The sequence below is a fragment of the Metopolophium dirhodum genome, chromosome 3, assembly GCF_019925205.1.
Source record: "Metopolophium dirhodum isolate CAU chromosome 3, ASM1992520v1, whole genome shotgun sequence".
Taxonomy (NCBI): Eukaryota; Metazoa; Arthropoda; class Insecta; order Hemiptera; family Aphididae; genus Metopolophium; species Metopolophium dirhodum.
This window is the reverse complement of record NC_083562.1, coordinates 21,598,779-21,626,644: the sequence shown is the minus strand read 5'-3', so window position 1 is coordinate 21,626,644 and position 27,866 is coordinate 21,598,779. Positions and strand designations below refer to the sequence as shown.

The 27,866-nt window shown below is 30.4% G+C and overlaps 2 protein-coding genes across 2 annotated transcripts; one reads left to right on the top strand and one right to left on the bottom strand.

Moving 5' to 3' along the window:
• The first annotated feature begins 7,840 nt into the window (after positions 1-7,840).
• LOC132940285 (tubulin beta-1 chain) lies at positions 7,841-11,111 on the top strand. Its single transcript, XM_061007786.1, has 4 exons — positions 7,841-8,019; positions 9,129-9,237; positions 9,315-9,510; positions 9,907-11,111. Exons 1-4 carry the CDS (start codon positions 7,963-7,965, stop codon positions 10,886-10,888), a joined length of 1,344 nt encoding a protein of 447 aa, XP_060863769.1. The 5' UTR covers positions 7,841-7,962; the 3' UTR covers positions 10,889-11,111.
• Positions 11,112-14,722: 3,611 nt separating this feature from the next.
• On the bottom strand, positions 14,723-23,688 carry LOC132941724 (uncharacterized). Its single transcript, XM_061009873.1, has 9 exons — positions 23,440-23,688; positions 21,986-22,114; positions 21,256-21,393; positions 20,976-21,193; positions 20,094-20,207; positions 19,870-20,030; positions 18,254-18,638; positions 17,480-17,721; positions 14,723-15,932 (listed from the first exon to the last, which is right to left on the bottom strand). Exons 1-9 carry the CDS (start codon positions 23,686-23,688, stop codon positions 15,220-15,222), a joined length of 2,349 nt encoding a protein of 782 aa, XP_060865856.1. The 3' UTR covers positions 14,723-15,219.
• Positions 23,689-27,866: the final 4,178 nt, after the last annotated feature.

Here is a 27,866-nt window from a genome sequence, read left to right as displayed (position 1 = left end):
ACATCCACTTACCCACCTTTTTTATAATGATTCAACTAATAACTTTTGTTAACAGAAAATGTATGGTTTGTTTTCTAAATCAAAATCAAAATAAAATTATGGATTTTATTAAAAAAAGTAAAAATTGTTTAAAAAAAACAATCGTTCAGATGGGCAGATGGTCAGATGGTTGTTCTCCCGGTGGTATATAATACATTTGAAGTAATTTTAGGTTGGTTTATGACGTCATATCATTTTTTAAGCTATTATATTTTGACATATCAATTTTAAATGATGCAACTACTAAAACATGTTAAAAATGTAATAATTGTAAAGGAATCCGTACATTTTACTTTTTATGATCTTTTATTATTATTTTAACTGTTAATTACTTGTATATACTAACACACACGTCACACTAATACAATAGTGGCAATAATGCTATATATAGGTAGAATTGTATATACCTGCTATGTAGCATGTATACAAAGCAAATATAAAATATTCTCGGAAATATTGTAGAACTTAAATGACATCTTATTGTAGGTATCTAAATATCTTAGTCATCATAATGTGCAGTATAAATACCCAACTATAGTTAATTAAGAATTCAATGATCGAAAAATTGACTATACTGGTTTTATCTAGACCGAGGTTTATTAAACTAAAAACTGGCTGCAAAATAATTTTCATTGCAATAAAAGGTTTAAGACTTGAGTGTAGCGTGAATGACAAAATGACAAAATTAGTTGTAGTCTTGTAAAATAATAATTATGTTCAAGTTGGAGTGTTCAACTTTGGTACACATAATATTATGCATTTATATTTATAAGACTAATATTATATTATATTATAATTTATATTACTTATATATAATATGACTTATTAGTATATTTATAATACCTTACTTTTAGTCAATAATAATTATTACTTATTCATTATACTTTTGTGCTATCTTTACTTATTAGTTACTTATTGTTTTATAATAAACAAAATTGTTTTAAAATGACGTCATATCCCCGCCATTTGTTATCAGCGTCTTACAAATCACAAACGTAGGTACCTACGTAAGTACGCTACAACACGGCACATTTGTGTTCAGCAAAACCAATTTTGTGTTGTTAGATAATATTAGAGTAAATTGACCCACTATCAAACTTAAAGGTAAAAACAGTCTAGTTATTTGTACATTGATTTTTACAGTATTTTAATTTTTAAGTGAGTTATGAAAATTTTTAAATTTTAATATTTTACACTCATAATTTTTAATAATTAATACATCCAACAATCCAATAATACCATACTATATAAACACAAATACTGCAGTACATGTTCTTTCCTTCAAGTTTGATAATGGGTCATTTAACTCTAAAGTTAAAGCTAACAACATCAACGTCAATTTGCCATGTTGTACGTTTGTAAGACAGAGATAACACATTTGGCTACTAGTTACTACAATGTTTAATGATTGATAAAGAAATATATCATAAAGGGATCATATTTTTTTTTATAACATTATACAATTTTATTAACTTGCATAAACATTAATAATGTTACCTACCTAAGGGAATAAATAAAAGTGAAATTATTAATTTGGTTAAATAATTGACTAATAATATATTAATATATTAGTTATACTAGGTATTGATATATTATACTATATAGGTAGGTACCTGTGTATTTTTGCAATTATTTTTCAAATGTTATGGAAACGTCAAGCGTACAGGAAGGAGAAAACTGATATAAATGTTGCGTTAATTAATGCTATTGTTAGTTACCAGTGTTAATACCAGAAATTATGAGTTTAATAATTTATAAAACGCCGTTAATTACCGTTTTTTTTGTAATTGGTTATTTTAATTATTTTACAAAGACCACTATTAATATAATACATCTTAATAATTTTTAAAAAGTGTGGCTTATATTATATTAGTATATTACTTTATTTACCTACCTATTTACGTTGAAATTATGAAGTAGGTACATAATTTTTAGTTATTAATTATTATTGTTAGGTACAATATACTCCCAGGTACCTACAACAACTAACATATTAATAACACGCATTTTATACCTATATTTAAATTACTTCAAAGTATTTTAAGATTGTCATAATATGAAAAAATGCTCAAAAGCACCTGAAACTGGTTTACAATTATTTGAATTTTGAATAAATATTTTAATATCATATACTTAAATACTCACGACTTACCTATTTAAATCAATATAGTGAATATGGTATAACCATTGCAGTAGTATATTATATATGTTAGTGTTAACCGTTACTCTTTAGGTAGGTATAGGTGATTTTTCATACATTCTATAGTCTATACACTGATGTTTATGTAAATTAAATAATAAATTCTGTATTTCATACTGTGACTTAAACAAATTACAAGCAATTCGGTTTCTTTTTAGATTCTGAGCGGTCAGAGGAGTGATGAATGTATTTTTATTTCGAATTCGGAATTTTACTTCTTAAACAATTATAGATGCACATAGGAATATGGGAAAAGTCTTAAATATGTATATGTATGTGGAGCAATAAATTTTAAATTGTAGGAACATTTTACAATTCTTTTAAATGTTATATAGGTATATAGGTAATCACTAATAAGTATTATAAATAAAGATAATATTATAATCTATAGGATTATTATAGGTTAGTGTTATTATTTACCGAACTTCTATTATTACTTTTAGAAATATACTATATTATCTTATTCTTATATAATATAAACAGTTGATTTTTTAGTTAGGTATTATTATTATATTATTACTGGCAATTTTACATCAAACTTATGGATGTTTGAGACCATTATATGATTCACTGTTGTATAGGATATGATTATATTGTATATGACATTACCAAGGTCCTCACCCACTATGATTCAAGTAATGTGTTTTAAATTGTGGGCGGCGATATAACTCCTACTTGAAGATACAATAATTGTTCAATTTCCGTCATCCGTTGTTGGTGGAAAAGGAGCGCCTCCGTTAAAATAAAAAAAGCATATATAACTATACAACTTTGCACGACTTCCTTAAGCTAAACGAACAATTACATAGATAGTACAATAGGTATCGTATTAAATTGACAATATTTATACGCGTATGTAATATATTGTATTACAGCACTCAGTAACACCCAAAAATTAACTTCTAATAAACCTCAAGCTATATCTATATTATATGAACATTATTATGTACCTAACTTAAACGAAAAAAAAATAGTGATGCTCATATATTTAGAAATATTACAAAATAAATTATAATACAAATATAACTATGATTTAGACACAATAATCTTATGCACAACAAGACTTCAGAGTCATTTTTGTACTTTTGTTGCTGGGCACAGGGTTAAAATTCACGCGTCTATTTTTTTTTTTAAAACCCCTTCTGTAGTCAGGTCGCTAGGGTACAAGTCAGTCATACCTAGGTAACCATTATATAATAGTAGATACATATACATTTTCTGAGCACGGAGCACCTATATTTACCTATACATTGGTATTTTTTTAGAAATGAAGTAATTTTGAATATATTTTAGCAATATGTATATTATGGAAATACTTATATATACCGGTTTTCTGTGATTGTACTATTGTACTACCTATACCTACCTAGTTTGGCTTGAGCCACACTTATATTTTTGAATGGCGTTGTAAATACTGATTTATAGTTGGTTTAGTATATGTATATAAATAGGTAATCAAAATGTCCAAAAATAATATGATACACTATACACGTATATAGTTATACTGTATAATAATCGTAATCGGGGTATCTGGTATCTTCGTTTATAGTTTAATGGCAGTACCTATACTACCTAGTACAGTAGTACCTACCTATTACTTATATTATTATAATTTGTACAAATTTACAATGAATACTATAATATGTTTTGACAGTATAGACATACCTAGGCTAGCTTCTACTATTATATTATGTATACCTATATTATATGTGATATTAAGGTCATAGATCGAGAGGAAGCACTTAAAAGTTATAGATAATAATACTAAAGATTATTATTATAAATTATGATAAACATATTTAAAAATTATATTTTAACGGATTATTATATTTACTAAACAAAACTATGATTGATATAAATTAAAATAAAATTTTACCTACGTGTGAGGTATTGAAATTAAGTATTTAAGGCTTATAACTTCTAAGTAATAAGTAATAACTAATAATAATTGACGTCGAGGAATCGAGCATTTAACAGTTGCACGTACAGAGGTGTAAACAATAATATTATTTTTAATTTTGAAAATCTGTTTGTTGGAACGGCAGTCGTCAATTCCATACATTGTTGATAACTTTTTTTATCACAAAATAATGACGCGGGGTCATCTCTCATCATGATTTAATACCTACGTGTATATATACGGCTATCGGGCCGTACTAATATAGCTATTAAGGTATTATACCGGTACCTGTGTGGAACTATAAGTTATAAATATAATTAATTGTTATACATATATCCTTAGGTACATTAATATTTGATATGTGTATTTAATAGGTAGGTATATACTTTTGTCTTTTGTTTTTTAGACTTTATACTCTTAATACTACCTATTACAAACGCACACACCGCGGTATATAAAAAGTAATATAATAGGTAGGTATATATTATAGGTACGTTAGTCGTGATTTAACGGTGTTAGTAAAACATTTAAAGGTAATAAAGGTCTATAGCTTATATAGGTGTACAATATTGAATATACTCATCACACAACTAAATAGCTGAAACCGAATCCGAATAAATGATATACCTAGGTACCTATACGAATAAAATAATAAGGTTAACAACATTTAATCTCACAAATATTTTATTATTTTATTTAAAATACTTTGGGTAGGGCCAAAAGTAGGTATTATATATTATAAAGAGCAGGTATGATGTCTGTAGAATTTTTCATGAAATTATATTACACCAGTAACAACCCTTGAAACAAACGGGTAATAAAAAAAACTGTTTGTAGGTACGTACGTTGTTATGGCTATATTGCCTATATTACTTATTAGCTACACTATATAATATTATAATATATAAGTATACGAATACGTAGGTACCTACATATAATTATTATGTCGACAATCGACTACACAAAAACCCTATTTTGGCGTTATATTTATGTAGTTCTCGGGAGCCATTTCACCCTAAAATAAAATATTGAATAACTGCCATGATAGATATATTGAAATTTGATTCCTTGTACAACTGCTACATATAGGTACTATTATATCGATTTCAGTAAAAACAAATTTAGTATATAATTGGCATTTTTTCGTAGTAGGTAATTTATAAACAAAATAGGTAAGTACCTGTAACGTGCAAGTTTTTATGAATATTATAAAAAAGATATCTGTATGTTGTATTGTATTAATTACCTATTGCGTTTACTCAGATACAAAATACAAATTTTAATTTATTTTATATAATAATTATACTGTAGGCTATAGACAATAGCTATTATATATATATATATATATATTATATATTATAGTACACTTATTAACATAATATTATTATAGCTATACAAACATAATATTGTCCAGTTCATTCATAAAATTTCAAGATGAAAAATAATACTGAGAAGGTGAATAAGAATAAGAGTTAGAATAAATCATGAATAAGAATTTGACCTTGAAGTACTTGTATAGAAATAACCGACATAAGACCTAGTTGTGTCAAAATTAAGTTTTTATAAAATATATCGTAGGTAGGTATAGAATTATGTATTCGTGTTTATAGAATATAGATAAAAACAACACGACTATTTGATAGGTTATAGCCGTGTATAGGTACTTAGATATTTATAAATGTAATGTAAACGTTCAAGAGAAAGTCGATAAAAAATTTGGAGCCCCAATATGGCCACAGAAAAATAGTTAATGAAATAATTATGTTTAGGTATTGTGTGCAATTTATATATGCAACTTCTAATAAGGATCTTACAAATAACAAATATAAAAAATTTAGAACGCAATTTGAATAATAAACTATTATTTAGGTTAATTAGTTACCTACCTAATAATTTAAGTATAGACGTAATTTTTTTGTTAATTGGTATTTATTTTTTTTCACTATGGTTATCATTTGTAGATTAAAATGGTGATCATCTTTTTTGTTGTAAGCTCGGCCCGGAAATTTCGGTTAGTAAAATGGTGAATTGTAAACTCTGGCCGATAATAATTTTTACCAATAAAATATAATAAGGACGACACAACTTAATCTGAAAATAATAAATAAATAAAAAATGAATTTTAACTGTAATATTAACTATATTAATTCAACGTACCCAAATATATATTCAGTCATAACCAAATTAATAGAAATACCTAAGAACTGAAACTTATATTAAACCTAACCTAACCATTTAAATTTCAAAATTCCAAAACTAAAAAAAATAATTGTAAGAAGAATAAAAATAGAGAAATATCAGACAGAAATACAGAATTTATGTCAAACGATAAATACATACATTGTTGTCTATAGTTAAAACTTACTTCAAACAATTTTAATTTAATTATAAAAACAAATATAAATTAATATAGATAATTGCATGCCGTTATAACGAATTTTAATAATTTTTAATAATATAAAAATGAAATAATTTTTGGAGAATAATGAGAATTGTTTCATCGTAAACCGTAGTGTCCTCTGGATAATGTTCTTATTAATGGTTCTAAAAAATATTATTAGGTAAAAACTAATTACATAAGAGAAGATCAGGGTTTTTTTTTTATTCGAGCTGAGTTTACATATCAGTTATTTTTACCTGAAAAATATCGAGGCCAAGTTTACAATAGACCTTATAAACATTTATTTTTCTCGGGCCGAGTTTCAATCGCCCGATAAATGTGGTATAGCCGTATAGGTAGGTGTAGGTGAAACTGATTCTTATAGCTTCAAGGGTATAGAAGGACCTACTGAACAATAATTATTGTTTAAAATATTAATTTATTATAAATTTATAATGTTATTAATCTGTCCAAGAGAATATTGCAGTGTACCCACACAGTCTAAGATATAATATCATAGTCTGGAGTACCCAAATAATAGCTTTAGTTACTTAATACCAGGGAGTATTAAATCATAATATAATTGTTATCAGTTTCCTGTTTCAAACCAAATACTCAACATATTTACGGATTAATTAAGGCGGTTTGTTGTAGGTACTAGGTATTGAAAACCGTTAAATTCTGTTTGTTTACTTGTAAGTTGTAACAATGAGCGTATATGTAATGTAGAATGTAATCACATAGTTAAGATACATAATCATAACAATAATAATATCAGGTAATCGTAACTGATCTATACAGTCGTCAAGTTAAATTCCAAACTAATGCAGTGTTAGCATAATATTTTTCTTCGAAAAATTCAGAAGACTAGAGAGTTGTGTGCGGTGCGAGAGGTACAGTGATAGAGACTAGAGAGAGAGTGAGTGAGAGAGTAGTTTTGTTAACATTTTTAACGATCGAATACGTTTTTTCTATATTATTTCCGTTAAAGGATAGAGCGTAGAGCGTAGGGGGAAGCAGACGGCGGCAGACATCGTCATAAACAATCGTTTTGAATGCGGTCTGCGCGGCGGCGGCGGTGCGTTGGCCGACGCCCAAAACGGCAAGCGGCACGCGATTAACGATTGGGTTATTCAAATTCAAAAACGACGATGCGCCGTGCGGAAGGTAGATGAAAAAAAAATAACGAGAAAAATCGTTATTTCGGCGTGTTTACGTTGGCACCACTGTGGCAATCGGCCAATCGGAACGCTACAAGGGCGTCGGCTGGAGCGGGGTTGCTGGTGCGTCGCCAACGCCACAAAACCGACAAAACCCGTGCCGTAGCCATTTTATTTCTCTGTAGCGTTCGAGACGGTCGCCTAACTGTATCTCAACTATCTCGAGCTTCTCGATCAAGCACTTTTAATTTTTAATTTTTAATTTTCACTTTATACTTTAAACATGAGGGAGATCGTACACATCCAAGCCGGTCAGTGCGGAAACCAGATCGGAGCCAAGGTAAATATACTAAAAATTTATAAAAACGACAGCGTTCGGTCTGATCGCTTGTTCAAACATGGCGGTCGGGTCAAGATAATATCGTGGTATCTTCAACCGGTGTTTTTTTCTACACATGTACTCGGATTTCAGTATCTTCGATTATTGTCCAGATAACTGATTTAATTTCATTTTCGTACTCGGCGTTTCTCCTTATTGCGTTCGTGAACATATTATAATATGCGCGATCTTATTCTAACCGGTTTTCAAACTATAGCGTGGGCAAGTTTGGAACTCAAAATGGTGTTGATGTAAACAAAGGATGCGAACTAGAGAGTCATCCTACTTGTGAGAAAATCGTTATCGTGTGAATCACCTACTTTTTCTTGTTTATTTTCACTGATCTCTAGGTGTTAGTTCCCCTAAAAAAAAAACAATTATTTTGTCTTGTGTTTTTTCGTTTTAATTTACAGTTTAGTTTTTAAAAAACAAGTCATTAGGAAATTAACTTGACTTCATGCCGAAATATTAAGTGTGTAATACATTTATTAATAGTTATACCTAAGTTAGTTTTATATCGATTTGTACATTATTACTATTCCATGTTTGACGTCGGTCAATTGATGACCATTTTATAATTTTATTTAATAGGTACTTATTAACTAGATAGAGCTAATGTATTCCACTCTGGGTTATAATTTTTATGGCCCACTGCTTAAATAAGATATTTAAATTGCTGTTCAAGGCATTTTCATTGACATTCTAATGTGTAATTTTTGACATTTTTCCTTTTAAAGGTTATATATGATTTTTAACTTATTACAACTAGTTTTGTATTTTTTATGCATCATAAGTCAACCGTAACATAATAATTACTACACATTTGTACTTGTTTTATTAAAAGATGCTTTATATTCTTAACCTAATTAATAAAAGTAGGAATGAATAAAAAAATTAATTATTTTAAACAAGTTATATTTAACGTTGGTTCTAAAATTGTCTGATTTAATTTTTTGATTATAATAAACTTTTTTTGATATTACCTAATAAGTATAAATACAAAACCTTAATATATTGCCCTTCAAAATGTAATTTATATTTAATAAATTTTTTGTTTCTTTTATTTTTAGTTCTGGGAAATTATTTCTGATGAACACGGCATTGACCCAACTGGAGCCTACCACGGAGACTCCGATCTCCAGCTGGAGCGTATCAATGTATACTACAATGAAGCATCAGGTAATGTTTTCTTTCGATTTGTTACACTTTAAAGTTAAATTAAAATAATTAATTAACTAATGTTTAAAAAATTAAAGGTGGAAAGTATGTACCTCGTGCCATTTTGGTTGATTTGGAACCTGGTACCATGGACTCTGTCAGATCTGGACCATTTGGTCAAATTTTCAGACCCGACAACTTTGTCTTTGGACAATCAGGTGCTGGAAACAATTGGGCCAAAGGTCATTACACGGAGGGTGCCGAGCTTGTAGATTCAGTATTAGATGTTGTGAGGTAAGTTTTCAATTATTACTAGCAAAGTATTGAAATAGCTAATTATTTTTACACTTAACTTATATTTTAAACTATAATGGCTAAACCCATTTTTTTTTTTTTTTTTTTAATGATAGATAATTTAAAACATTTTTATATATTTATTTAGACTTAATTTTATAACCATCATGCATTTAACATAATATTATGAATTGATAGTATTATTCACATAAGATAATTTATTTTTCATTTTTAATGCTCCCAGTGTTAATATACAATCATAATATGATACCTATGAAAAATTATTTAATATTATGATGAATTTTGTATTTTTGTTATTACTTAAATTATTAAATTATAATAGTGATGTTGTAACCATTCTCTTTTTATAGTTTTTAATTGTTTTTTTTCTTTTAGGAAAGAAGCTGAGAGCTGTGATTGCCTTCAAGGTTTCCAACTGACACATTCCTTAGGTGGTGGTACCGGTTCTGGTATGGGAACCTTATTGATCTCCAAAATCCGTGAAGAATACCCAGACAGAATTATGAACACATATTCTGTTGTACCCTCTCCAAAAGTGTCAGACACTGTTGTAGAACCCTACAACGCTACCCTTTCAGTTCACCAATTGGTTGAAAATACTGATGAAACTTACTGTATTGACAACGAAGCTTTGTATGACATTTGCTTCCGTACATTAAAACTTACAACACCAACATACGGTGACTTAAACCACTTGGTCTCTTTGACCATGTCTGGAGTGACCACTTGTCTCAGGTTCCCTGGTCAATTGAACGCTGATCTCCGTAAACTCGCCGTCAACATGGTTCCTTTCCCCAGGTTACATTTCTTCATGCCTGGTTTCGCTCCTCTTACATCTCGTGGAAGCCAACAATACAGGGCACTAACCGTACCCGAACTTACCCAACAAATGTTTGACGCCAAAAATATGATGGCAGCCTGTGACCCAAGACATGGACGTTATCTAACAGTAGCGGCTGTATTCCGTGGCCGTATGTCCATGAAGGAAGTCGATGAACAAATGTTAAACATCCAGAACAAAAACTCGAGCTACTTTGTAGAATGGATTCCCAACAACGTTAAAACTGCAGTGTGTGATATTCCTCCAAGAGGTCTGAAAATGTCTGCTACGTTTATTGGTAACTCTACAGCTATCCAAGAGTTGTTCAAGAGAATCAGTGAACAGTTCACTGCTATGTTCAGGCGTAAGGCTTTCTTGCATTGGTACACTGGTGAAGGTATGGATGAAATGGAATTCACTGAAGCCGAATCCAACATGAATGATTTAGTATCTGAATACCAACAATACCAAGAAGCTACCGCTGATGAGGAAGCTGAATTTGATGAAGAACAAGAACAAGAAGTTGATGAAAACTAGACTTCTTTTAAACAATTAGCTTTAAAATGTCATTTTTGTTACTTTTTATTTTTAAAAAAAATTCTGTATATTAATCCATTATTTTTTTTATACTAAATGCTTTTTCATTCCATGATACATTTTCCTCATACTAAAAAAACACTGCTTTTTTATTTTGAATTATTATAATTGAACAATATAGCTTTATGAGATTAAAATTTAAAATTATTTTCAAGCACATGAATATTATTTGTATTTCATTGTATTGATAAATTATATTTTCAATCCTTTCAGAACTTAATTAATTGATGGTTATTTAATCCAGTAAAATATTGAGATACAATTTTAACATAATCATGAAATGATATATTTATTTATTAATATTTTAATTAATTAATAGTATTGCTTCTTGACTGAAAATAGGTAGAACATGTCGCATAGCCAACTAATATATTGCAACTTTTTATGTTGTTTTAAATAGAAATTTCAGGACTTGATGTCTAGTAATTTATAAGATAAGGTATTGGTTTCCCCAATCCATGTGTAGTTATAGGTGTCTTGCTCCTTGTGCATTAGAATGAAAGTTGGAAATTATTATTTTATTAAGTATTTTGAAATATTATTTTAATTGTATACTTTTTGTTGTAGTAACTATTTATCCAATATCTAAGTAAAATTTTCACACATTTTATGCAGAAGTATAAAATGTAATGTAAAATATTAAGTATTAAATTTAATCGTGCTCGGATAATATTCATGTTTTGCTGATGAACATCTATGCTTGCGTCCATTGCCCAGTACCACAACTAGGTATTTATCAGGCATATTATGGTCCTAGCAAAACAAAATATAATTTTTTTTAAATAATCGGCAAGTAGGTATCAAAAACAGGTGGGCCAGTACAAGTATGTCAAAAGATTAAATCATAATATTTGACATATATTATTTCTAATCAAACTGATCGGTATGACCTAATTAGGGCTACTTGTCCCCTCTCCCAATAGACAGTTGCAGCACTGCTTACATCGAAATTCTTGACTTGACAATATTATAGTTATTCTTATTTATATAATTATAAATTGTAGAGGATTATTTTTGTAGCACACAAGTTTTTATTCAAATTAATAGATAACTGGTTGTTGTTTAATTATTATAGACACCATAGACCTATAAACTAATGGACAGCGCTTATAAAGAGAGGTCAGGAGTACGATATAGAGTAAAAGAGAAAAGAGAACGTGGGGGAAATATAGTACTAGTTTCATACGTCAATGATGTTTGAACCCCTTTATGTTTTTTCTCTCTTCCTTCTTTCTTTCTCTTATATGATTCCCGTGCATTTGATGGCAGGGCGGAGTGGAATGCGCTGTCCATTAGTTTATAGGTCTATGGTAGACACTAATAATTGTCTGACTTATCAAATCGATCTATAGCATAAATCCGATGAGGAAACCTTATCATTTTAGAAGATATTGAGGAATTTAAAATGTTGAATGACTATTGGGACGAATACTGCCCGAAACCAGTAGTATGCAAACGTATCACCCCCCGCCCCCCTCAAAAAAATCTATGTAAAACTTTATGAATGGCAAAAACAAATATTTAAATTAATATTAATTAGTATTTAATATCTCCTCATAAATAAAATATTTTATTTCTTAGTTATTAATGTGTTTGTACTAAGGATAATAGTCCTTAAAAATGGTTTTACAAAAATATAAGTAGCCATAATATTAGAACTAGTATTTATTATTAATAATAAAGTTGCACCAAACACATGCGATTGAACGACAAATTTAGACTTAAGGTGGTGCGGGGGGCATTCCCCAACAAGTCTGCTTGAAATTGTTTAGGGGTATGCGGTGTCTTAAATTTTATGACTTAGTCTGCACGAGTATTTAAATAGTGTTTAAAATTTTAAACTACTTTGGTTAGGTTAGGCTACTTCATTATACTTGCGTCATTTTTACAAATTATTAATGTTGATAGATTAATATTAAAGACTATTATTCTTGGAAAACAATGTTAAAGAACTCAAAAACTACTCGTACGAATTTTGACTCTGATGTCTGATACGTCAAATTTTTCAGAAAAATTATTTACTGAATAATTTTACATTTGAAAAATAGAAGTTTGTATCTCCACAGGACACTACAGGACACTACTTAAGTAGTACAAAAGATCTCAATAATTTTAAAATATGGTCTTTAAATATACTTAAAAATTCCAAAAATCAGATTTTGAATGACTGACTACATTATCGAAGAAAAAAATTAGTGTGAGCATGGACGCATGGTGAGTCACTGTATATAATAAAGTATATATATAATATATAGGTAATCAAGAAAAAAATGCTTTAATTTTTTTTACAATAATTTTCCTGGTGAAATAGGGACTTTAACCTATGCAATAGATGATGTGCACTCCATTTTAAATAGTTGCGCCCTTGTCTAATGTGTATTTTTAAGTTGATATCATCGATATAGTGGAACAAAGAATTTAATACTACATTTTTTTCTCAATATTGAGTATAAAACTATAAAATTATGAAGCTACAAGATTACCCATTCAAGACATACTCTTAAAGTTTTTTAAGTATTGAAATAAAAATAATGTATTGATTTTATGTTTATTGATTCACCTATAATCCTAACCTAACCTACCTATATTAGATACGACATTGAATATTACAATTATAAACAAGTTGTTAGGTAACCACTTTGATGTACAGCAGGGGTCACCAATTAATATTTTTGAAGGGCCACATTAGGAATCTGAAAATTTTTCGCGGGCCAATAAAATTCTAAGTACCTACATATTTTCAACATATAATTGGACAATAGGTATTATTTTAAAATTGGATGTAATGAGAACATTATTTTTTTATTTATTATTTGCTATTGTTTTTAAACATTAAGAACATAATTAATATTACAAACATTTGAAAAATTTAAAATAAAAATTAACTATAAATACAATAAAATAGAAATTTGTTTAGAGAGAAAAATGACAAATCTTGGTCTCGGCTAACTGTTTAAAATTGGGGTCTGGTTAGTGCATGGTATCTTCATAATTATTTCAAGATGTTTGTTGGTTAGCCGGGATCTGAACTTGTTTTTAATAATATAATTAATTTTTGAAAAAGATGATTCCCAAACATACGTGGAGCCAAACATCGTACACATTTTCAGTATTAATAATTTTGGCGTTGGGTATTTCTTTTCGGACACATATTTTAACTAAAATTAAATAATAATAAAAATTAAAAATAATAACTTAACCAATTAACACGAAAAAAATTACAATGTAATACAACGGCGGTCATCTACGGACTGACTACGCGTAGACGTAAAATCAACTAGCAATCACCCAATGACCCAATTAAAGTTTAGATAAGATATGGCGATATGCTTTGCGACCAATTTATCAACAGTTGTCGGTGAAAACCAATAATATTTAACAAAAATAATAATTTACAACAATAACACATAGAATTTTGTCGTAATATGTGTTTTTATTTTTTGTCTGCGGGCCGGATAAAATTTGTTCGCGGGCCGCCATTTGGTGACCCATGATGTACAGTATTCCGTATACCTAGGTGCATAGACGATAGGCCTAAAAACTTAGTTATTAATAAGTAATAACTAATAACTATTAATTAGTTTATATAGGTCTATGCCTAGGTGTCGCGCGTGTACCTCATGTTCTCGTCGTTGAGTTCTGACCGCGCACGTCAGGCGTTAGCCTATTGTATTTCTAATGTTATTTTTAAAATACACATACAAAAGTATTATATAATATTTATTATATTATACATATAAAAGTATAAGACAGTAAGACACAATTAATTAAAGAATGAAATTCAGTAGGTACGGCTTTATTCGGTGTAAGTCTGTGAAAAATACTGAAAAGTTTCTTATTTTTAATTAATTTTTGGAAAATATTTAACAACGATGACTTTGGATAGTATAGTGACTGTGGGAATGAATTTAGGTGGCCTATTATAAGATGGCTCCTCCAGGTTTTCCAATCGTTTTAATTTTCAACTGTAGTTTTTGAAACGCTATTAGGTATAGAAGTTTCAGGAACTTGCCGACAACCGGAACTGGTAAAATGTACCTGCATTATAGTAGTGAACATTTTAACTAGGGCATATTTCAACTACTACTTAACGTAGTAAGTTGACGTATGGTCGTCAGCTGGGGTGCATAATATTATATAAACCTTTTTTATGTAACGTAAAAGAACGACTCGTCATAAGAATCGCTGTCGTGGTAGAAATAATATAGCAATATTATTGGTAGGAATTCGATGATGTTGCCGCAGGATGCATCGTTCGTCATTCGATATACCTACTCCGACGAATTGGAATCCAGCAGCTTCTGGGAATCATAGCAGATAATCTGCTGCTGCAAATCACAATCGCTGGCCTGCACCACTGAATAATCGTGGGCCTTCCGATTGTTTGACAACATGCAACAAGAATCTTCTTGTATCATGGAATAGTAACCGTTCGTCCGGTTGTAGCACCACCGGCACACCGTGGTCGGGAGGCAGACAAAGAACAGCGTGTTGGTGATGAACTCCTCGCCGCTGTCCAGCAGCCGTATGTTCCGAGACTTGGTTTTGGGGTGCACGCAGTAACCTTGGTCGTCTCGGATCACTGAGCACGGTCTGAGTTCCGGTTCCTTGTACACGTCCAGCTGTCGTTTACCGGGACCGACTATCCACAGCCAGTGGCTGCTAAACGGTGACACAGCTTTGAGCAGGCCTAGTGTCAGCGCTACGACCAGGTATCCTATACACAATACCAGACTGGCGACCAGCATGTCCCAGTCTCTGACGGCCCCCTGTGCGACCGCCCCCATGGGTGGCACGTCGCCTAGGAACCCCGCACCAGTGTACTCTGCCTGGCTCAACGATCTGCCACCTGTGGTATATTGTGATTCAGACTGGTAACACTTGCACCGTCTGTGCCACAGACAATAGCAACCGGAACCGCGGACGACTTTGAATTTTCTGGACACCAATGCGACGGCGGAGGTGTGGTCGATACACAATCGCACTGGAAAATAGACAGACCCGCGGAATAAATGTCAGGACTTAAGATGATGCACTCACCTGAGCACGGTAGAGGTCAGTTAACACTGACATTTTAGTTGGGGGTTTCCGTTTTCCGCCAAAGTGACCCTCGCCCGTTATCACACTACAAATTTTCTAGATTAAACCGGTGTGAAAAATAATGCACCGGGAAGTTTGGACCATATTATATCGTTTACATGGTTCATTATCCCGCGGTGCGGGAATTTTAAACCGGTCTAGTTTAGCGAATTTGTGGACAATGTCCGTTTTCCATCGAAGGTTATATTCTAGTTTCCACGAAAAAAAAAATAAATATTATGTATCGCATTAGATATTTTTTAAGAACTCCTATTATACCCCGTCTTATTATTATTTCATCGCGGCTGGAACCCGTTATCGGGCGGGTTATCGTGGACGCTGACGAAAGCTTCAGACGTCAGTCGATACCGCAACAACATTAATGAAAATTACTTATTGATTTTTTGAATCAATTATTATTTAACTTTGTTGATTGCGGTTTTTTTTTGTATTACGCCGAAAATATTTAAGTGATAATGAGTAGGTAACCACATCATGCTATCCTAATCAACAAACATTTAAAATTTATCCATGCCTAATATTGGCATATTGCGTATACCTACACATATCAATATGGTATTACGCGGTAGAGGTGGTAAGAAAAAGTACTTTTCGTATAGTTAAACTTGTAATTAACAACATTTTTGTACTTTTTATGTAATTTTATTTTATAATTTAATATATTTTGGTGCTAAATTAGTGATGTTTGTAACAATTAATATTTATATTGTAGGTACCTACCTATATACAGTATACCTAATAATTATACTATTCGTTTAATTAAGTTTTATATCCAATTTAATACATTATTTCAACGCTAAACTAGTGACCTTGGTATGACATAAAAACTATACGGGGTGAGGCGCATATATTATATATTATATTGTAATAATTATAATTTTATGAATTTAAAAGTTCTTAAAAAATATCTAAAATAATATATGTTATTTTTTGGCGGTAATCGAAATATAATAAAATTGTTGGCGGAAAACGATCATGTTTCAATAGGTAGGTATAAAATATGTACTATATAACGTAATAAATAACCGAAGCTTCAATTGGTGATAGTTTCAAATGTCTAGCAATGATACTTTTTGTAGTTAGAACAAAAATACCAAAATCATAAATTAGTTTTTTTTTTGGATTTACTATGTAATATGCATTGTATATTATTGTAGATGTGCGAAATTCCAAAAATTACATATTTACAGAACGGCATATCTAGATATCTGATTTTCTACCCGAGACATGATCTTCATGAGGTGATCGGAATATCGGATTATTTGTAAATCCTATATAAATGGTCACTGACATAAAAATGTTATAACTTATAAATACATCGCGTTCGTCGTTCCAAGGACTTGCACGTAGAAGAGAGGTACTATTCAACGTTTGTAGTATGTACTTAAATTCATTATAATAATAATATTAAAAAATATAATTATCGCCTACCGGTTGCGCTACATTCGTTGGTGTGGCATTCGAACTCTAAATTAATCTTTCCGGTCTGCTGGGGATGTACTATAACTTGCCTGTGTTGTTTTTCAAGTTTTTTCGAGTCTAGCGAACCTGATACGTCGATAAAGAACTCTGCTGTTTGCAGGCCCAAGTTCGTCACGAATACGCGCAATTTTGCGGTGTTATTACAGTCGTTATCGAAAATCGCATGTATCTCGCTTATCTGAAGCAAAATCCTACGGAAATTTACAAATATTATAATAAAAGTATGTTATCACTTATCACAATATGGTTGAAGGTTGAAACTTGAAAGGTAGAGTAATAATATATAATATTATACATATACATTATACATTAAATGTCTGCTTACAATAAAGCTTTTTACGACGACTTATTTAATTTTCCCATGCGCTGTCTCTCTCATGATGTCGGTTGCTTAATATTATACCAACAAAGTGCTGTGTCGAGTCGGGTTGGCATACGACAGAGTGTATCTTAACTAAAAAAGCGAGCTGGCTGCTATACTGCGCACCCAGAGAGACAGCGTATATAATATTATATATAACGCTCTCTCTTTCTCTCTCTCTCTTGTCTAGCACTACAGCAGCGCTCGTGACAGAGAGAGGGTATAGACCGGCAGGCTGCAGTGTGCGCAGCTGAAGAGGGGAGCTAGCTGTCACGTGACGTTACGTGACGATTTTTCTGATTTTACCCCCCATCGCAGCGCGCGTTAAAAAGTTTCGCTTTAAAAATGGATATAGGTAATACTTGTCATTGACGACGGCGTTGTCGTCCAGTCTGATCTCTCCGATGCTCTGCACGGACATGGAGGATTCGGCAGCGGACGAAGCCGACTGAAGGTCCACGATAATGTGGTCGGCGACATTGTCGAAACTGATGTCACCTTGCACATAGTCTTCGATGAACAGACGACCACTTCCGGCATCCGTCAATGGTTCCCCGCTGCAGTATCCCTCCCGCTGCTGTAGCAGTTGATTGGGCTGTTGGGTGAGACAGCTGCCCCTCGGCCGATAACACCTGTCAGGTTGCTCGTAGAAACCTCGTGGTTCCACTCCGATTCGGTCGCATTCAGCACCGCCGTTTTTCGACATCCTACTTGGATGGATCGCGAGGTACTTTCCGGCTCCTCGATCTGTAAAAGAGCGCGTCACTTAAGAGCATGATGTCGTACCCGAAGTTCCCTCTGGGAAGAAAATAGGTTAATTTAAAAAGGAAAAATTGAAACCAGGGGATGTGCTCAAACAGGGATTATGGGATTTACGATGGAAATTTTGTTTATTAAAAAAAACAAGCTTTTAAATTTACCGTTATACTCTTTTGGTCATATTACTCACAGATTATCGATGTTTACTAAATATATGTGTATGTCGTCAGTGGCGAAACTGTAATATAATTTCGAAGACTGGTCTAAAAATATATCTAATAAGATACTTCAAATTTTGCGAGAAATTACAATATAATATACGTAATTATTTGAATATTTGTTTTGTTTTATATTATATGACTCTGCGTGGCATATTAATAAATCATATTATATTCATATGATTACGTATATTATATTATGTAGGTATTTACTATTTCTAGTTTAGGAGGAGCTTTAATTAGAAACTATATACCTATACCTATAAAAACATACATTTATTGCACAAAAAAAAAACTAAATAGGTATTTAATTATTTTTTATGTACCTACCTAAACGTTTTGTTTTCATTATTATTATTATTATTATTATGATTATAGTTTTAATACTTTAATAAAAATGTTGGTGTTGTTTTGAATTACAAACAATACTACAATTATAGGTCGTTAACATCGGGCTCTATATTGTTAAGTGTTAACGTTCATTCTCAAATCATTCAAGTGTTTTCATACGCATTCACTTATCGCATAATAATTAATAATACAATATTCATTGTTAATATTAATTCTATTTTTTTATTCTCAAAGCGAGATTTTCTTCTTACTGTCAAATGTCATACCAACATTATGAAGGATCGTAATTGAGCCTCTCCTGTATAACAAATTATTAGCCCATCTATTGAGCCACTGTCACCCCCTCCTGGCTCCAACTACCAAAGAAAAATTATGGATACGCCACTGTTATCAACAAATTAATTCTAACATCGATAACGACTTTTGTTTTTCAAGCCGACCGAAAAGCATACTATTATATGATTATGCGCTATGAATTAAAAAAAAATAAATCCAGATGATATCGATTTAGTGAAGAGTGCCAAAGTTACGCAGCTGTTGACCAACGTAATTAGTTGACAACGTAACATTTATAATATATTACCATAGTAAGTAGTAGCCATAATATGTAATATTGTAGTGTAGTTATTATGTATTCTTTTATGACATACCGTTAAAGTGCGGGAGCCCATATTGATACATTTGGGGCACGTCCTGAGGTATCAGAACAAACATGGCCATCAGGTCGTTTTCGACTGTTTCATTTAAACCTTTGACCTCGTACTGGTACGATACCAAATCCTTGAAAATGGTCTGTTTGCTGTTGGTTGATCTGTGGAAATATATTTTTTTTTTTTCATAATATACTTATTAATTAAATTATGTTAGTTTTTACGATGATGAAGAACATTGTTGGTGGAGCACGTAAACGCTACTTTCGCTTTTTTTGAATAATTCCAATGTCAGTGGTAAGACCGTTTCCGATTTCTCTACTTTATAAACATTGAACCTGCATCAGTTATGATACATATAAATATTGCCTGATAGTTGTAATAATATTGTTACAGTTATGATCAGTGGTTGGTGCCCTCTTCCCCCCACGGTTGTGTGTGTTTTACCTATCATCCCTATTGTCACTTTGTGTTCTATGGCGTAATAATTATTTAGGCTAAAACGTAAATATATCGGTAGTCGCCCTTCAAAAAAATTGGTTAGTAATATCCACATATCGCCTCATCTTATTGATACAAATGATCATTTTTTTTAATTTCATATTTTAGGTATAATGCATAATTTTGCACATTTTAATATACGAACATATAAAAAGTAGAATATTTTAAATGTCTATAAATAATTTAAAAAGAGTCAACATTATACTATTATATGAAATTTTATACAAACATTTGGTAAAATTTCAAGTATCTACGGTCATTGGTTTTTGAATTACAACAAAATAAGTTACCTACCTACCTAATTGATTTTGTTCAAAACTATTTTTGGGAAATATTCCCGTTTTTCTATAATTATTTTATTTTGTTTTCTTCTGATTATTATGAAAAGTAAGTACTGGGAATTTTCAATTTTGAATTCTCAAAGTATCAACTAGACCTAATTTTCAATAGAAACCACCCTAAAAATTGAAAATTTAAGCATTTTGCTGGTACATATATATATTATAATATATATTACATATACATTTATCTCTTCGCTTAGAAATTAGAATCTAAAATAATATTAATTTAAGTATTAACAGTATAGGTCATATTATGCATATTACCATAAATCACTATATCTAAAACAATGCGCACTCTCGTGATAAGTAAATGGATTTGCATAACCGGGACTTCTACTGACGTTTTTACAATCTTGTTCGCCCCTCGGTTGAACAACGACATCAGTGTTTGTCGTCATTGAAATGTTATTTCTGTTCAGTACCTCGGACGATCTTTGTTGACGAGCAGCATTTACCGAATCGAGACACGAACAACAAAAACCCTTTGTAAACAGGAAGAATTCAATGTTATTATTTTGTTAACTCCAAAAATTAGTTTACTTGCTTCCGAAAAAGGCACCGGTTCATTTAAATTATAATACTGCATACCACACGTGGGGTTAATATTTCCAGAATCACATCCGAAGTAATACTTCCTAGTCGCTTTACTGATCACTTCTTCGGTTGGCCCACCATTGACGTACTTGAAAAATAATAAATTATAGTTATACATAATAATTGTGCGCAATATACTAATATGAATAGCTAATATTTATATTAAATGCACTCTAATATTATACTGTGAAGTGCAGGAGGTCACCATGCAGAGAAGAAATATTGTTTTTAATTATTATTTTTTGTGGTGAATTATTGCTTTCATAAGTTTTTTTGATTTTGCCTTTACTATTTTCCAAATGTGGCCCTCAAAAATTTTAATTGATAACTTATGGTATAGAGTATAAGGGTTGGACTTAGTCAGGACTCAGGACTTTAGGATGTAGTTATTTTATACAAAAACCACACAGCAATTTACATTTATGCGACGACCTACGACCTACCAAAGTCCACGTAAAATAAGGAATACTAGCTATTGTGGCGTAGTTTATTTTAAAATATTCACAATACTGAATACAGATACAATTTATTATTATAATACAAAATAATAATAATTATTAATAATTATCACAAAAAAATTATTTAGCTAAAATAATAGTATCACAGATTATTAGTTCTTATAATATGAGCTATGATTGATACTATTAATAGAAAATAGTAATACAAATAAAAGAACTCACGTTTATAAAACGTAACTTGTATAATTCTCTTGGTCCAGCCAATTGGACTTTTAGAACGATTGGTTTCAAAAGACGATACGTTGTATTATTTAAATTTACCGAATCACGAACGTAATTAATAAATAGCACCTGGTAAACATTGAAATAAATTTAATATTTTAAAATAACTATTATATTATTATGAATTATATTATATTATTATGTAGGTACGCATTTTACCTATAATATAATTTATTGTCAAAGACTTATGTCTTTGACAAGGACAAGCCACAAGCTACAAGTAGTTAAAAAATATATATAAAAAAAAACATTTTATGTATTGTATTTTTGTTGTTATGTTGTTATGTTATAAAAAAAAACATTTTATGTTTTTTTTTTTTGTACCTAGTTTCAAGGTTATATTTCTTAATAGGCATATTACAACGACATAATCAGACGACGATAAATTACATAATCACTATAATTCGTTTGATAACTTGATTTCTGTTTTGAGTAAACATTTACCTACATTTTGACAGATATTTGTATTTTCGTTTTGATAACCTTAACCGACATTCTATTCTATTATTACTATTAATTTTTTAACCAAACTCTGATAATTGATAAATAATAATTAATTTAATTTATGTACTCACAGTCGTATTCAAATATGATGTTATTATAAGTAAATCGAATTAAAATCCAATATAAAAAATTGAATCTATAACATTTTCATATGTTTATTTTAATGGACACTATAATACACTTTGAAGTTTTTAGATGAAGATAACTACTATCCATATTTACACTATAGTTAAATACATTTGTTCTGGTTTAAATGTGAAAGAGGTAGTTTATATCTATGAGGCACGAGATAGTATTAAAAACAATTCTGAGATCTTATCATTTTTTTTTAAAGCTACAGGTTATTGTTGGGCGCAAGACATATAAAAAAGATTATTAATGTTCCTAGGCTGGGTTACAATAGTGGGTTAAATTAAACAATAATGCATCATTTAAACAGTAAAACCATTGATCACTACTTTACTCGCACATAATATAAATTACGATTTCATATTATAATCATATAATAGGGACTGTTAAATATTTAAATATATAAGTATATCGTCTATGCTAAACTATTACGATTGGGTATTTGTGTAACAAGTGCATTTATATGCTCTTAAATAAATGGTAACTTTTATTATAAGATATACAATGGGTAAGTACCTAGGTACCTACATAGATACATAGGTACCTATATAGTGTTGTTGTCCGCGGAAATGCGACATAAGCTACTTAATTAATGTATTTACTAGTTAGATATAAAAAATATTCTATTTCGATTATTCTCTTTGATTAGTACGTTATGATTTTAAAATAATAAATATATTAATATGTATAAGATAGGTACTGTACTTCTGCCTACTGGCTAGTATAAACTAGTAACTATAGCGTCTAGCGATACAACTTACGTGGATAGTAGAAATGTTTTCGATTTCGAGATTCAACAGTACTTTATTGTTGGTATCTATAATTACGTCCGGTCCTGGTTTTTCTAAGTAGTCGATTATTGTTTCGCACAGAGTGCCGTTGCACGGTGTTTTTATGCATTTAAAATGTATATTACCACTATTTGAACCCGTACAGTAGTAGCCATTAGATTCACCAAGTACTCGAAATACTAAATACATAATTTGGAGGAATAATATCGAAAAAACCATCGTAAGTACACAAAAAATATACAAATACAACCAAATACCTATCAATCGCGCGTGGTAGAAACGAAATAAAAATAAAATACGTACATAGTTGTTATTTTGTAAGCTATAGAAACGCGAGACCACTTACATTCCTATATCAATTATTTACAATACAATATAATACAATAAGTGAGGCCAGCAGCGTAACATACAACATTATAGGTACAAAGGTTGCAATCGTTTAATGAATTAATGAATCAATCGAGAGACATAATTTTGTGGTATCCACTTATGACTGCAGTATCCAGCGTTCAGCATTCAGCAGATTTTGAATAATAATTGTTGTTTTACTCTTTATCGAATTTAATAATTGTGTATACTTTCTTTCACACGGGACAATATGCACTACTTATTATTGTTTATAGCAAAGATTTACGTCGATTAGGTATTGATATTTGACACGATGATATTTGTTAGCAACTAAATTCTGTGAAGACATTTTATTTATAAAGTAAAGTAATTAGGTTTAAATGAATGTCTAAGGTAATAATCACCTGTTTGTTAGTCTGTTCATGGATTTACGGATGGAGAGAACATTCCATTTGGCATTTAGTCAACGTGTAAATGTGAAAAAATATGTACTGCATTAACTATTAAATTAGCAGTTTAATTATTTTATAATTAATCAGTCAAAAGAAAAGTAAATATTAAATTATATTATGCGATATCTCCAAACAGCGATAGGTACTATATATATAAATATAATATATAATATATATACACCTATATACGAATCGTATTTATGACTTGGCCATTAATCAACGGTGGAATGCAATAAAATGATAATGATTAAATTATACTTGGATGATTCTGCGTTTAATAAATTGTAAAGAAGAAGAAAAGAGGTGTGCCATTTCCCAAGTTAAATATTCGGTAATTACGAAATGAGAATGGATTTTATTCTAGCAGATATAATTAGTTAACAAGGGTTGAAGTGTCACAAGAGTTGGAAACCACTAAACTAGCACAGGCGTTTAAATGCAAATTTGCTGGAATTGTAATAAATATTTTGTGAGTGTGTTTTTGTTTGGTAAGTTCAGCGCCTAACGGGTTTAAAATATATGCATAGCCGCATAGAATGATTTTATCGAATTTTAAAATGTTATGCTGCATAGAATAGGATATAGACTATAGTTGTATAGTATTAAAATAGTTTGTGTATGTTAAGGATAAATTATTGGATAATAGTCTCCATGATAATATAGGTTTAAATATATGAAAACTATTATGAAGTAATTTGAAAATTATAAATATTATTTATATTAATATATTAGCATTTAATTTGTACAATTTAACCGAGTATAATAACTAATAAGTACTAGACAATACTAAATGTATTTTATATGTGATGTAAAACCATTAAGGATTTGTATCCTTAATAACTCTATAAAGTTTAATAACTATTCAGTATATTCATTCGAAATTCGAATTTTGATTTAAATGTTTATAAACATTTTCGAAAAAATAATTTGCTCGACGATTCACAATAAAAATGATAAATCTGATTTGAAAAAAAAGAAGTTTAAATCACCACAGGGCACAGGACACTCCATGTACGCAGGCACCTATATAATAAAATCTAAGTGTCTTTACAAATATGGTTCTTAAGTTTAACAACCAACTTTAAAATTACAACAATCAGAATTCGAATATATATATAATTTAAAAATAAAATAAGGAGGAATTGCAGGTGAAGAACTTTGTATATAATATATTATATTGTTATGCGATATTACCTATATACGACTATATGAGTATGTTACGAGTTATTATTTATGTATAATTGGATAATACGAGTACCTTTTTAGTATTTACATTAGATAGCTGGATAATTTTAACATGACTTGGCCACTGTGATTAAAGTGATAATTGCTAAATAATAATAAATATTAATATTATTCTTCGGGCACTGTATATTTTTAAAACACATTGTTTTTGTTATATACTTATATTTTTGCATCAAGTTACATTAGTACAAATATGATTAACAAATAATAACGTTATGTTTTATCTTAATGGCTTAGTAATTCACTAATTATGGGCCAAATTCACTCAAACGAAGATTTAATATTTGTACGTTTCAAGTTTCCAATGCTAAATAGTTTTTTTTTTAAATTATATTTTAAAGTAGTTAGGGAGGGTGGTAGAAGGGTGGTAGGAACGGCTGAAGCGCCTCTAACGCCTTAGAACTCTATGATAGATATGCCACTGACTCAGTTATTTTGAGCCAAAATGTGTTTAGTGTTGCTGCGCGCCAATCGACGTAACAATCATATTGCAGTGTTCAAAGCGTGTGATTTTTACATAATTGTAAAAATATTAATTATTTAAAAAAAATTTAATTTTGAATATTTTAATGTTGTCGAATTTTAACGATTTCTTAGTCACTAATAAATAATATTAATCCTAAAGACGTTTGGCGTGAAGGTGCTTTGTACTTAGTGACTAAATACATTTAAAAACTGACAAACTGTGCTTTTACGGACCACCTTTTATCATATGGTATTATTATGGTTTGCCCTTTGTGATCGGGTTGTTCCCATGGAGTAATATAGAGAGGCCGTTTCCTATGTCGTTCTATATAACTATGTATTATACTCTATGGTTATTCCATCGCCCATCGGACATCTATGTGAATAATATGATACTAATGGCTGGTCTTAGGGAACTATGCGCCCTGGACAAGGAAAATGAATGCGTCCTCTTTAGTTCAGATTAAGTTTTTTACTTAGAAGTCATAGCAAAAAACAAGTTGTTTTAGTTAATTTTTATTGCTGGAATAAATTTAAAGTAAAGTCATTTTTATAATAATAATAATAAGTATATATATATAATAGGTATGCTTTAATGTTTATGTTTAAATAATCTTCATATTTTTAGTTGAACTTTTCATGCTTTAATCTCTGCAAATTAATTTAGCAATGTTGTCCAATCGAGATTTTCCGCAATATAATTTTCAATAGATAAGATTGCAAGTGATGACAAATTTTTCATCATCCATAGTTGACCTTTAATATGTCTTAATGAGATTAAGTTTCGAAAAACTACTTTCTCCAGAGGCAACTGTAACAGGTAATGTCAAAAGAATCCTGAGTGCGATCCACACATTTGAAAAAATTTCTTTTGAGTCAGTAAACAGTAATACAGTATATACTGTGAGACCTCTTTTGGTGTCTTATATTCTACTGGTAAAATTTGTCGAAGATGTATTAATTCATTTGCGAGGTCTACGCCATTAATATCTGATTGTTGGCCTCCTGACACTGTTAGATGAAGATCCATGCAGCGAGTAAGAAGTTCTGTTTTTTCTGGTGACTTATCAAATTTATATAAAAATCCCCAAATACTTTTATATCATTGAGTATCATTGATACTTGTTGTTTTAGTTTATGTGTTATAAGCTTATAAGCGTGTACCATGTTGTGCTACGACGCTACGTAACCCTAAACACGATAACATAATTTATCATTCATATTATGTACTTCCTGTAATTTGTATTTTGTTATACTAAAATGATTAATTTCCCAGTAACCATCCGGTAGGTATTACATTTTTGTTTGTTTTAACGATTTTTTCCCGGTATATTATGACGATGCTTAGTAAGTTCATAAATGATAAATTCATAACATATGTGAATTTATGGGCTCATAAATCATAATGTTATTAATTTTATATAAATCGTAAATTTTATAATTGTGAGTCCGTAATCCACATAACATGATATTCTACGAACAACTCTGACATTTAGGTACTGACAGTCAATCACATACTCGTATAGTCATATACCTGTAATATATATATATATATAACATATGCGTATTAACACTAAATCGACTTGAACGAAAGTAAACTTATTATAAAGTATTAGCACACATACCTACATGGCTATATGTATTAAAAACTATTATATTCTACTATAGTTGGTGGTTTATTTTCGGATCCACGGGCGTATACCTCAATTCTATTGTATGCAAATTATTCTTGATTAAAAACAATAGCCCATCTAAGGTTAAAAAAAAAAAATTCAAAACTTATTTGTGCGCGCGTAAACATTATCACTTACATTATTATATTATTTTAGTAACAGCTGCGATAGGTAGTACATATAGGGGCACCCCGCGAATGCGTTCGCCCGGTAT

Excerpts from the sequence above, each read along its gene's own strand:
- LOC132940285 (XM_061007786.1), top strand. The coding sequence starts at position 7,963 with ATGAGGGAGATCGTACACATCCAAGCCGGTCAGTGCGGAAACCAGATC. Across the intron at positions 9,238-9,314 it reads ATACTACAATGAAGCATCAG|GTGGAAAGTATGTACCTCGT; the intron begins GTAATGTTTTCT and ends AAAAAATTAAAG. Across the intron at positions 9,511-9,906 it reads TCAGTATTAGATGTTGTGAG|GAAAGAAGCTGAGAGCTGTG; the intron begins GTAAGTTTTCAA and ends TTTTTCTTTTAG.
- LOC132941724 (XM_061009873.1), bottom strand. The coding sequence starts at position 23,688 with ATGGTTTTTTCGATATTATTCCTCCAAATTATGTATTTAGTATTTCGA. Across the intron at positions 20,208-20,975 it reads TTTAGATATAGTGATTTATG|GTTCAATGTTTATAAAGTAG; the intron begins GTAATATGCATA and ends TAACTGATGCAG. Across the intron at positions 17,722-18,253 it reads AACGCCGTCGTCAATGACAA|GATTTTGCTTCAGATAAGCG; the intron begins GTATTACCTATA and ends AAATTTCCGTAG.